This window comes from Trichechus manatus, unplaced genomic scaffold, assembly GCF_000243295.1.
Source record: "Trichechus manatus latirostris isolate Lorelei unplaced genomic scaffold, TriManLat1.0 scaffold00035, whole genome shotgun sequence".
In the NCBI taxonomy this organism is placed as follows: Eukaryota; Metazoa; Chordata; class Mammalia; order Sirenia; family Trichechidae; genus Trichechus; species Trichechus manatus.
In genome coordinates this window covers 8,446,762-8,457,858 of record NW_004443971.1, presented here as the reverse complement: position 1 = coordinate 8,457,858, position 11,097 = coordinate 8,446,762, and the positions used below count along the sequence as shown (strand labels likewise).

Here is an 11,097-nt window from a genome sequence, read left to right as displayed (position 1 = left end):
TCCAAAGGACTAATGGACCACAACTACCACAGCCTCCACCAGACTGAGTCCAGTACAACTAGATGGTGCCTGGCTACCACCACTGACTGCTCTGGCAGGGATCACAATAGAGGATCCCAGACAGAGCTGGAGGAAAATGTAGAACAAAATTCTAACTTACTGATCTGACAGAGACTGGACAAACACCAAGAGTATGGCTCCCAGATACCCTTTAACTTAGTAATGAAGTCACTGCTGAGGTTCACCCTTCATCCAAAGATTAGATAGGCCCATAAAACAAAATGACACTAAAGGGGCACACCAGCCCAGGGGTAAGGACTAGAAGGCAGGAGGGGACAGGAAAACTGGAAATAGGGAACCCAAGGTCAAGAAGGGAGAGTGTTGACATGTCGTGGAGTTGTTAACCAATGTCATAAAACAATATATGCATTAACTGTTTAATGAGAAGCTAGTTTGTTCTGTAAATCTTCATCTGTAGTTCAGTTTAAAAAAACTGCATTACCTGTTTAATGAGAAGCTAATTTGTCCTGTAAACCTTCATCTATAGTTCAATTTAAAAAAAACTGAGATAATAAAAAAAAAAGTGTAACCATTGTAAACATCTTTTTAATAAGTATGGTTCTCCAGGTGAGTTTCTATCTATTGGTTTAGAAGCCCTCTTCCCACTTGTGAGGTGCCAACCTCAAATTTAAGTTAGTACGCATTGCCTGGCAATGTAGAGCACATCTTCCATGCCAAGGGATCCAGGACATCTTCTCCAGTTCAGTAGAGAGAGCCTAAATGTAGAGAGCGTCAGCCTCTCTCTCTTTATCTTCTGCTAGCCTCCATTCTTAACCCTAACCTTTCATCTCAGAATTTCAGCTTTGATGCTTCTCACTTCCTTCCTATGGTTACTTTAACCGAAGTGAGTCAGGTCTTACTGAAAAACTGACCACAGTCAGTCAGCTCCTGCCCTCCCCCAGACCTGGGCAGAGGGTGAGGGGGATCAGTGTTTACTCAGCCCATTCTTTCCCCCTCTCTCCTCCAAGTCACGGGTTTTGAGTAGGGCTTCCCCAGCCACCATGCCCCTCCCAACAGACCGCAGCCAGAAGCCAAGCTCACATGTAGCTGATGGTTCAGGGAGGGGACAGAAAGAGTGGCAATAGCTTGAGTCTTTTGGAGTCCTGTCAAGTGGGCTAATTTGATTATTTCCCACTATATAGGGTCTAGACCTGAAGCCTCTGATCTCAGCTCAAGGAGACTTGTAGGAGCTTATAGTTATGAATACTAAGAACAACCAACCCTGCGCACTGGGACCACCTCCTAGTATCAGGAGCTACGTTAGCACTTTATCTTACTTAATTTTCAGGATAAGCCTGTGAGGTAAGAATCAGGCAGAGTAGTATTCATCCCTAGACCTTTGGAGCCTGAAGAAGCAAAAGGCATACTAAAAGTCTTCTCCTGCCTATTTTTAAATTTTGCTATGTAGAGGAAGACTCATTAACAACCTGCGATATGCAGATGACACAACCTCGCTTGCTGAAAGTGAAGTGGACTTGAAGCACTTACTGATGAAGATCAAAGACTACAGTCTGCAGTATGGTTTACACCTCAACATAAAGAAAACAAAAATCCTCACAACTGGACCAATAAGCAACATCATGATAAACATAAAACATTGAAGTTGTCAAAGATTTCATTTTACTTGGATCCACAATCAACACCCATGGAAGCAGCAGTCAAGAAACCAAACAATGTGATAGCAGAGCCAACATGGTGCTATAGGCAGAAGCACCACACTGTCCCTCTACAGCAAAGACCTGAAAACTAAGTAAAACAGAGACAAACGTTGTCTTAGGCTGGGTTCTCTAGAGAAGCAAAACCAGTAAAGTGTATAAATATACACATATAGAGAGATTATATCAAGGAAACAGCTCACATAATTGTAGAGGTTAGAATTTCCTAAGTCCGTGGATCAGGGTAGAGGCCTCTCCCAAGTCACACAGCTGCAGAAGCTGGCAAGCCCAAGATCAGAAGGTCGGAGAACAAGGTTCCCACTCACAGGCTGTGCAGATCAATGAATCCCAGGTTCAGCAGATAAGCTGACAGCTCAAGTCCCAAGAAAGGGAGATGAGATGACAGGAAGCAGCCGCAGGATCCAGAGAGAGCAAAAAGCCAGAACGTCTGCTTATATACAGATGCGGACCACACCCCCAAGGAGACTCTCTTTCATCTGATTGGCTACTCACAGTATATTCAATCATGGGAGTGATTACATTAAAACACGGAGAATCATGGCCCAGCTAAGTTGACACACAATCTTAACCATCACAAACGTCAATCCTGGAACCCTAAGCTTCAAAAGAAGAGATAAAGAACTAATGCAAGCATCAAATGGAGTAAGAAACTGACAGAGAACAGAGAGTGAGGAGAGTTATGAGCGGAGGTCCCTTATCACCTAATGCAGCACGGATCCACCATCTTGGACTCCTGTCGGAGATCGGCGGGCAAGGAGTATGGGAAAGCAGATTCACGGAGCTCCCAGCAGGAGACAGAGCATCCAGTAACAAGTGAGACACGTTTTCCCACCCCTCCCCCTGCCTCCCCCTGCTCTACCTTTGCCACTGCCTGGTGGGCCAATTCGTTGCTTCCTGGTGGGGCGTGACCATGGCTCAGGAGGTGCCCGTTCTGTGCCTTGAGGATTCGACCTGCCCCCACTGGCCAGCTTCTTCACTGCCATTTCTTTGTTGCTGGTGTTGCTTTTTTTTGGCCTCTTTTGGTTTCTTCCCAGCCTCTCACCTCCTCCCCCTCCTTTTTCTTGAACACCTGACTCTGTGTGCCATCTTTGCTTCTTCTTGACAGGCTGTGAAGCTCTGCTTGGCTGGTGCACTGCTTCCCTGGTCCACGCTGCCACGCTGGTGGGATCCCTGGGGGCTTTTTTTTTCTTTTTCTCTTTGTTTGTTTTCTCTTTCTTTTTTCCTTTTCTTTATTTCTCAGTTTCTCATCTCTTTCTACTTACTTTCTTTTCCTGTTCCCTGAACACTTGGTGCTGTGTATCACCTCCACCCCTTCTAGCCAGGCTGTACTGCGCAGCTTGGGACCCACTTTCCCAGTCTGCACAGTTACGCTGGAGGGATCCCTGGGGACATTTTAAAAAATTTTATTTATTTATTTTTCTTTTTTTTTTCTTTTATTTTTCTTCATTTCTCAGTTTCTTATCTCTCCACTCCAATGACAGTCTCCTTCAGCACTTTTTTTTTCCACCCCTGTTTCTCTCTACTCCCTTTCTCCTTTTCCCTTACCCAACCTAGCTCCGCAGATCACAACCTCCCCCTCCCTCTCCCTCCTGCCTATCTGCACCTGTGCTGAACACTGCATCGTGGGCTGAACATTGCACTCCCAAGCAGCACAGGCATGGACTACTGGAACCTGCCCTTCACTGACCCCTGGCTCAGCTTGTCAGCTCCAGTACCTTCCACAAACATCCCATCCCAGCAGTTCCCCTTCAGCTAGGCTTGCACTGCTGCACCATAGCTGAATGACTGGCCCTGCCCATTGGACAAGGAGGTGAAAAATATTGTGTACACAGACGAGCAAACAACAAAGAATGCACAGCCCACCTACTCAGATACAACCAAATAAAACAAAAAACAGAACAAAACAAACAAATCTACAATCAATAAAATCTACAATCAAGAAAATAACTACCGAAACATATTAAACATATTAAAAAACAGGACAGGATGGTTCCAGTAGGCATCCTCAATAAAACACCAGATGACTTTCCAGTAGAAGAAAAGGCACTAGAACTATCTGATAGGGAATTCAAATCCCTAACATTCAGAGCTATCCAAGAGTTGAAGCAAAAAGCATAGAAAAATGAGGAAAAAATGGACAAATTCATGGAAAATGCAGACAAATTCATGGAAAATACAGACAAAAAGTAGAATAATTCAGGAAAATAATACAGGAACAAAATACCAAAATAAATTCACAACTAGAAATCATACAAAAACAACAATTAGAAATCCAAAGATAAACAACAAGATTTCAGAAATGGACAGTGTTGTAGAAGGCCTGAGGAGCAGGTTAGAAACAATGGAAGATAGGATCAGCAAAACTGAAGACAAACACTTGGATACAACTTTGAGGTGAAATCATAAAAAGAATGAAGAAAAATGAAACGCTGAGAACTATGTGGGATACAATCAAAAGCAAAAATTTGCGAGTGATCAGAGTTCCAGAACAGGGGGATAAAATGGAAAACACAGAGAGGATCGTTGAGGAATTGCTGACAGAAAACTTCCCTAATATCATGAAAGATGAAAAGCTGACCACCCAAGAAGCTCAAAGAACCCCATATAGGACAGACCCCAAAAGAAAATCCCCAAGGCATATTATAATTACACATGCTAAAACCAAAGAGAAAGAAAGAATCTGGAGAGCAGCTAGAGAAAAACAAAAAGTCACATACAGAGGGGAAACAATAAGACTAAGCTCTGATTACTTGGGAGAAACCATGTAGGCAAGAAGGCAAAGGGATGACATATATAAAACCTTGAAAGAAAAAAACTGCCAACCAAGAATACTGTATCCTGCAAAACTCTCGTTCAAATATGATGGTGAAATTAGGACAGTTCCAGATAAACAGAAATTAAGGGAATATGTAAAAACCAACCAAAATTTACAAAAATTATTAAAGGGAGTCCTTTGGTCTGAGAACAAACAACATCAGACAACAGCCTGCATCTGGAACGCGCAGTAGCCAGATACCAACCTCGGAAATTAACTCCCAAGGGCTATTCAAAACCAAAAGATTTACAACAGGGAACCAGAGAGGTTAATCTGCAAATGACAACAATGTCAGAACAATAATAGAGGCAATTAACGGTATAGGTATAGAACTTTCTAATGGAGAGGAAGGCAAGGCGATGCCAAGTAATAATAGACTAGTTCAAACCTAGGAAGATAAGGGTAAATTTCAAGGTAACCACAAAGAAAGTTAACAAACCTACTCATAGAAATAAAGAAGAAAAACATAAAGTCTCAGTAAAAACAAAATCTACAAAAACAAACAAAAAACAAAAATCCACAAATGAAAGGAATTCAGCACAGGAGAGGAACAAAGAAATCGTCAGCACCACAAAAAAAAAGCACTCCAAAATGACAGCAATAAACTCACACCTATTAATAATTACACTGAACATAAATGGCCTAAAGTCCCCATAAAGAGACAGAGAGTGACAGAATGGATAAAAAAATAGGACCACCCATATGCTGTCTACAAGAGACATACCTTAGAAATGAAGACATAAACTTATTAAAAATCAAAGAATGGAAGAAAATATATCAAGCAAGCAGCCACCAAAAAAGAGTAGGAGTGGCAATACTAATCTCAGATAAAATAGACGTTAAAACAAAATCCACCATAAAAGACAAAGAAGGGCACTATATCATGATTACGAAGACATAACCATAATAAATATCTACGCACCCAATGACAGGGCTCCAAAATACATAAAACAAACTTTAACAGCACTGAAAAGAGAAATAGGCAGTTCTGCTGTAATAGTAGGAGATTTCAACACCAGTCCCTGGAGAAGGACATCATCCTTGGTAAAGCAGACAGACAGTGAAAAAGAGGAAAACCATCAATGAGATGGGTTGACACAGTGGCTGCAACAATGGGCTCAAACATAGCAAAGATTGTGAGGATGGTGCAGGACTCAGCAGTGTTTTGTTCTGTTGTACATAGAGTTGCTATGAGTTGGAACTGACTAGATGGCACCTAACAACAACAACAACAAACAACACAATCACATCCTTAGTCTTGAAAATTAGCATGATCTTTTATCTCCTTGGAGCCCTTGTGGCACAGTGGTTAAAAGTGATGACAAGCTATGGCTGATAATCAAAAAGTTGACAGTTTGAATCCACCAGCCGCTCCTTGGAAACCCTAGGGGCAGTTCTACTCTGTCCTATAGGGTTGCTATGAGTCAGAAGTGACTCGATGGCAACTTTTTTTTTTTTAGTCTCCTTAAAGACATAAGGAGAGGTCCGTGGGAGGACCATGGTGGTCTTTGCTGTTGGCTTTTGAAGTGAGAGTAACTTTTCCTCATGGGAGAGGGTAGCTGGCTTCCTCTCTTTGGAAGGCAGAACTCGTTTACCTTCTCTGTTCAATCTTGGAAGTGTTGAGGGGGCAATTTTAGTTAGAGAGAAGTCATCGAATACCATAGCGTTATTTTAATAAGATCTATTTATTTATTCAAAATTAAAATCTGTTATGAAGACAGACAAACAATGTAACATTCCCCGAGGAATTGAAATACTTTAAGTTATAACTAAGTTCTATTAGAACCAACTTTAAGTTGTTATAAATAACAAGCTGGCCACAGCTTTTAAGAATAAAGTGGTTGGGGAGTGAGGTTAGGGGAGTCCCTCTGAGCCACAGGAAGGTTCATCATCAGAGGGTATCCCTGGCTCCCTTCCTAAGAGTCTTTGTAACACTCCGGGAGCCCCAAGCCCAGGAATGAGATAAATTAGAGGGAGGTCAGAGCAAACAGCTCAACAGCTTTAAAGTGTGGTCAGGCTTAGGATGGAAGCTTCAGTTGGCTCCCCAAAGAACTTTTTTTTTTCTCTTTATATAACTTATAATTTCTTTTAAAACACTCATATACCATAGGGTGTTATCCTATGGAAACAGCTTAAACACAGGTGAAAAATAATAAATATTGAAAAAAGTATAATATTAAGCTTCTTTCTAAATAGTTCACAGATAAGCTCAGTAAATAAATAGAAATGGGAGTTGAGGTATCAGGGTAATAAATATCACAGGAGAGAGGCACGGTAGGGTTTTCCAAGGAGCTGGTTTGGTTCTCCCAGAACCCTGGACCCGATTTTGGAGACCTCCAATTCATGTCCTAGAGTCTAGTGGAGTCGCCATGTTGGATTCTTTGCTTCCTAGGATGTTTTAGTTTTTTATCTTCATTGTCATGTAGGTTTCTATGTAGTTGATGAAGATGTCAAATTCGCTCATGGCCTTGTAGACACCTTTCTCTTGGAGCTATGTAGGGAGAAGAGAAATATTTAGTTAGATCCCATCTGATTGAGTAAGTGGATCCCCCCTATCACTTGGGTGCAGCATGACCCTGGGGCACAGAAGCTGCACTTGCTCACTGGTGTTGGGAGGTGAAGGGACAACCCTGGGAATCTGAGGCTTTGCCCAACTGTCTTGGGAAAGACTGTGCATTGACCTTTGTCTTCTCCAGGCTTGAGTTACAGTTTGTGGGTAGCAAAAGCAGTATTCGCTTCCTAATGCACAGTCTTCAAAATGGTGCCTTTTCAACAATTTTAAAGGTCATATATTCACATGATGCTTATTCAGAATTTGATGTAAAGACATTAGAAGAAGCAGTTTAAAAGCAAGACAATGAGAGAAGTAGAGAAGGGAATCAAAGAGTGGGCCCTTTTTTTAAGCTTGTGTTCCCATTGAGCTAGCCCTGCCCTGCCTGTCAGGTCTACCCTTAGAAGATTCATGCCCCCTGATGTTAGAACCCGGCCCAGCATCAGTCCCCAGCTCGTGAAAGAGGACAGAGGTCACATCCTTGGAAGCGTGAAACCTCATTTGGTTTGGGAGTTGATGTTCTCAGCCACCTCCTGCAGGTGGTGAGTGGCAGATGGAAAGTGAGCGTGGACCAACTCCAGACAAATGAGAACTTGTCTCTGCTTCCTGCTGTGTCTGAGTTTTGGGGAGCCCAGTCTGAACCCCAGGTGTGTTTGTATGTGCACATTCACGTGTCAGCTTCCTGCACGTGTGGGTTCAGCCTCGATTCCTAATAGGCTACTTTCTGTTTCCTTTGTCACTCTCCCCACCACCCTGCCTGCCCTGTGCGCAGGTTGGCTGGCCAGCCTAGCCCACAGGCATGCGAAGGCGAGGAGCAGTCATTTAGAAACCCCCAAAGACACTTCACAGAAAACAAATATAACCCAGGTGGCAGCTCCTCGCTGGCTGAGGAGGTCACACCATGTGTCAGGTTCCCACACTCACTCGGAGTGAAGAACGGGGCCTCCTTAGCACCTGCCACCCCCACGCCTGCCCTCGGGGAATGACCAGAGTTGTGGTCCCAAGCCCTCTTGGCCACCATCTGCGCTCACCTTATCGAAGGCGTTCTTCACCTGCTCCACCGCTTTGCTCTTGTTTTCACAGGGAAGAAATCGATGCTGTGAGAGGAAACAGAAAGTGTTAACACCCTGACTTCCAGCTTCTGGGTCCACAGCACTCGGGGGACAAGCTGCAGTGTATGTTGAATGTCTACCTCCTGCAGCTCCCTGGGAAAGCTGAGCCCAACCTCATGCTTACCCACTGGACAGAAAAGAAACACAGCATAGGGAGGCAAGCTGCATTTCTCTAGGGGTCACTCTGAGATGTTTGCAAGTCTTGGATGAAACCCAGGTCTCGCTGGGGCTTCCTCCCCAGAGCGCCACCGTGTCTCCCAGAGTGCTGAGCTAGGCATTCTCAGCGTCTCCCTTTCCTGCCTCTCTGACCTGTCGCTCCACTTCAGGCTCAGCCACCAAGCACCCTTTCTAAGTCCCTGAGGAATGGAGACTGTGGTCACAGCAACACTGACCAAGCCCTTTGCACAGCCCTGTCCTGCAAATAGGGCCCCATGGATGTGTCTATATCAGGGAGAGAAAAAGGAAACCCGTGGAGAGGGTATCGTGTCACGTGGAGACATAAATTATCTGGGGGAAGAGGCACCCTCCTGCCCAGGGGTGAATATTCCCCAGGCCTTTCTAAAATGTCACTGGCTCCACTTAGGGACCTGCTTCTAAAAGGTCAGGGAGAAGAGGTGAGTGGGATTGGCTCTCCCCAGAAGCCTCACCTTCTAATCCCCTCCCGCCAGGCCCAGGGTCTAGGTCCAAAGGGACAAGGGTGCCTGACTGAAGCTCTGGGCCCCTTTCATACGAGAGAGGGGAGTAGTTAATAAGCCACAAATGAGTCACAAATAACAGGAAAGCTGTTTGCAAATCTTCACATGTAAATGCCTAGCAGCCACCCCACCCCCTGCTCAGAGAGAAATGAGCAAGAGATCTGACTCTGGCTGCCTTGCCCAGTTGTGTCCCTGGGTGCCTGTTGTGTCCTGGGGTGGCCCTGCTGCTCTGTAGGAGATGGGGACAGCCTCCAGGGGAAAAACTGGCTTTCTACTCACACAGCGCCGCAGCCTCGCCCTGAGGGTTGTCAGCTTTTCCCCCAGGGAGTTCACGTGCTCCTTGATGTTGGGGCCGTGGTTCTCAGCCTTCGGCATCACCACCTCCAGGTAAAATTTGATCATCTCGGACAAGGCTTGGCATCCCAGGTAACCCTAAGGGCAGAAGCCAGACGACAGGGTGGTGATTGGGAGGAAGGGCTGCTGTGGCTAGCTTGAGAGGACAGCTCTGTCCCCAGGGACTCTCCTTAACCAGCTGCCTCTGCCAGCGCTGAGCCCTTTGTAACCCTCCAGCTGCTGGCTATGTGCTGAGTTAAGATCTTCCCACTTCTCCTTTTCAAAGCAAAGGAAGCAGCCCCAGCTCCCTGTAGTCACGAAGCCGTCCTCCCTTCCCTTAGTCACTCTGCACACCCCCCATCCACCTCTGTACTCCCTGCTCTCACCTTGAAGTCCTCCAGCAGGGACTTATTTAACAACATGTTGTCCAGCTGATCCTTCGTTTGCTGCAAGAAGAACAGAAGCAGAGTGAACCGAGGCTTGGGAAAACACCTGAAATTGGTGTCTTTCTGATCCTCTTTATTTATAGAGTTTTTAATCATTGCAGCTCTGGCTCAAAAACTGAAGGGAGAATTTTAAACAATTCAATGGTGCTAGAGTCATTAGTTAAACTAGGTCCTTCCTTGAGATCAAGTTGTTTAAAAAATCTGGCTGATCTTTGATGTGAAGGCAGAAGCTTGTCTCAGTCCTGGTCCTCTTTGTGCAGAGCCACGACTAAGCTTTAACGGGCCCTTGCGTCAACCTTCAGTGACTTGTGCTCCTCTCTCACGGAGCGTGCTTTGCTTTTCTGTCCCAGACTACGGATGCCCAGTTCAGGCTCTGCAGGACTCCTAGCAGGAGAGGCTTCTGCAGACACAGGTTCCTCCAGGCACGGATTTTCCCAAACCTTGGAAGGCAATTGCCCTTCTGAGAAGAGGCAACTTGTGTTTCCCTGCCACATCTTCACCTCCAAGCAGACCCTTCTTGATTTCTCCCAGCCAATAATCTGAGCTCCAGGGGGTTTTACAGAAGTTTCTGAGCATAGGAGAGATGGTGCATTTATCTTTAAGGCAATTTTACCTGTACATTTGCCTCATCATCTTGGGCTTAGCGTAACTCACTGAACCCGTGGCCTGAACTATATATACTCTCTTAAGAATTTGAATTTGGAGGGCATAGGTGCTGGGGATGGAGTAAAGAAGGAGGAGGGTTCTTCTTGCAATTCCAGCAGAGTGCCTAGCTCAGACAGTCCCAAGAAGAGCGAATGGACAGGAGGGAATCATACTCACAAAGAAAGTCTTCACCCTGTTGAAGGCCATCCGGAGCTCTCTGAGCATGTGGGGCAGGCTGTGTGGGAAGTAGGTGCAGCTGTTCTCAGACTGGGGGTCCTGGCTCTGGCTGGCCCCCACCCCAGCCAGGAAGACCAGGCAACATAGCAGTGCTGAGCGGTGCATGGCGGAGCTCTGCCTTCTTTTGCGAGTCTGCCTTGTGGTTTGGTTTTGCAAGAGCAAGCCCCTGATGTGCAGACCTTCACCTCAGGTCCCCCTTTTATACATAGGTTGAGGGGGACCTCCCCATTCATAAAAAGCCACAAAGTCAGAGATTTCCCGGCAAAGATTTTTTTCTGATTGAAGCTCCTCCCTTCCCTAGACCTCTCCAGCTTTGCATTGGTTGAACTTTTTACTCTTAAACATTTCGATTTTTGCATCATAAGCAAAAAGGCTGGTTTAGGAAGAACTTCTGCATTATGGTTATTTTTAGGATGGACCTCTCTCTCTCTCTCTCTTTTAAAATAATTTTTCAGCTCCTCCTAGTAAAAAAAAATTGATTTCCTGGTGGAACAACTGCTCTGTGTGCGGAGATGCTGTGGCTTTCA

The 11,097-nt window shown here is 45.2% G+C and overlaps 1 protein-coding gene across 1 annotated transcript; it reads right to left on the bottom strand.

Annotated features, from left to right (window-relative positions):
• Positions 1–6,240: 6,240 nt before the first annotated feature.
• IL10 (interleukin 10) lies at positions 6,241–10,726 on the bottom strand. The gene is made up of 5 exons (XM_004375202.2): positions 10,511–10,726; positions 9,629–9,688; positions 9,189–9,341; positions 8,134–8,199; positions 6,241–7,042 (listed from the first exon to the last, which is right to left on the bottom strand). The coding sequence occupies exons 1-5, from the start codon at positions 10,673–10,675 to the stop codon at positions 6,950–6,952; spliced, it is 537 nt and encodes a 178-aa protein (XP_004375259.1). The 5' UTR covers positions 10,676–10,726; the 3' UTR covers positions 6,241–6,949.
• Positions 10,727–11,097: the final 371 nt, after the last annotated feature.

Coding starts and splice junctions, on each gene's coding strand:
- IL10 (XM_004375202.2), bottom strand. CDS start 10,675: ATGCACCGCTCAGCACTGCTATGTTGCCTGGTCTTCCTGGCTGGGGTG. Junction 9,689..10,510: donor ACAGGGTGAAGACTTTCTTT/GTGAGTATGATT, acceptor TTCTTCTTGCAG/CAAACGAAGGATCAGCTGGA. Junction 8,200..9,188: donor GGGCGAGGCTGCGGCGCTGT/GTGAGTAGAAAG, acceptor TTCCTCTCACAG/CATCGATTTCTTCCCTGTGA.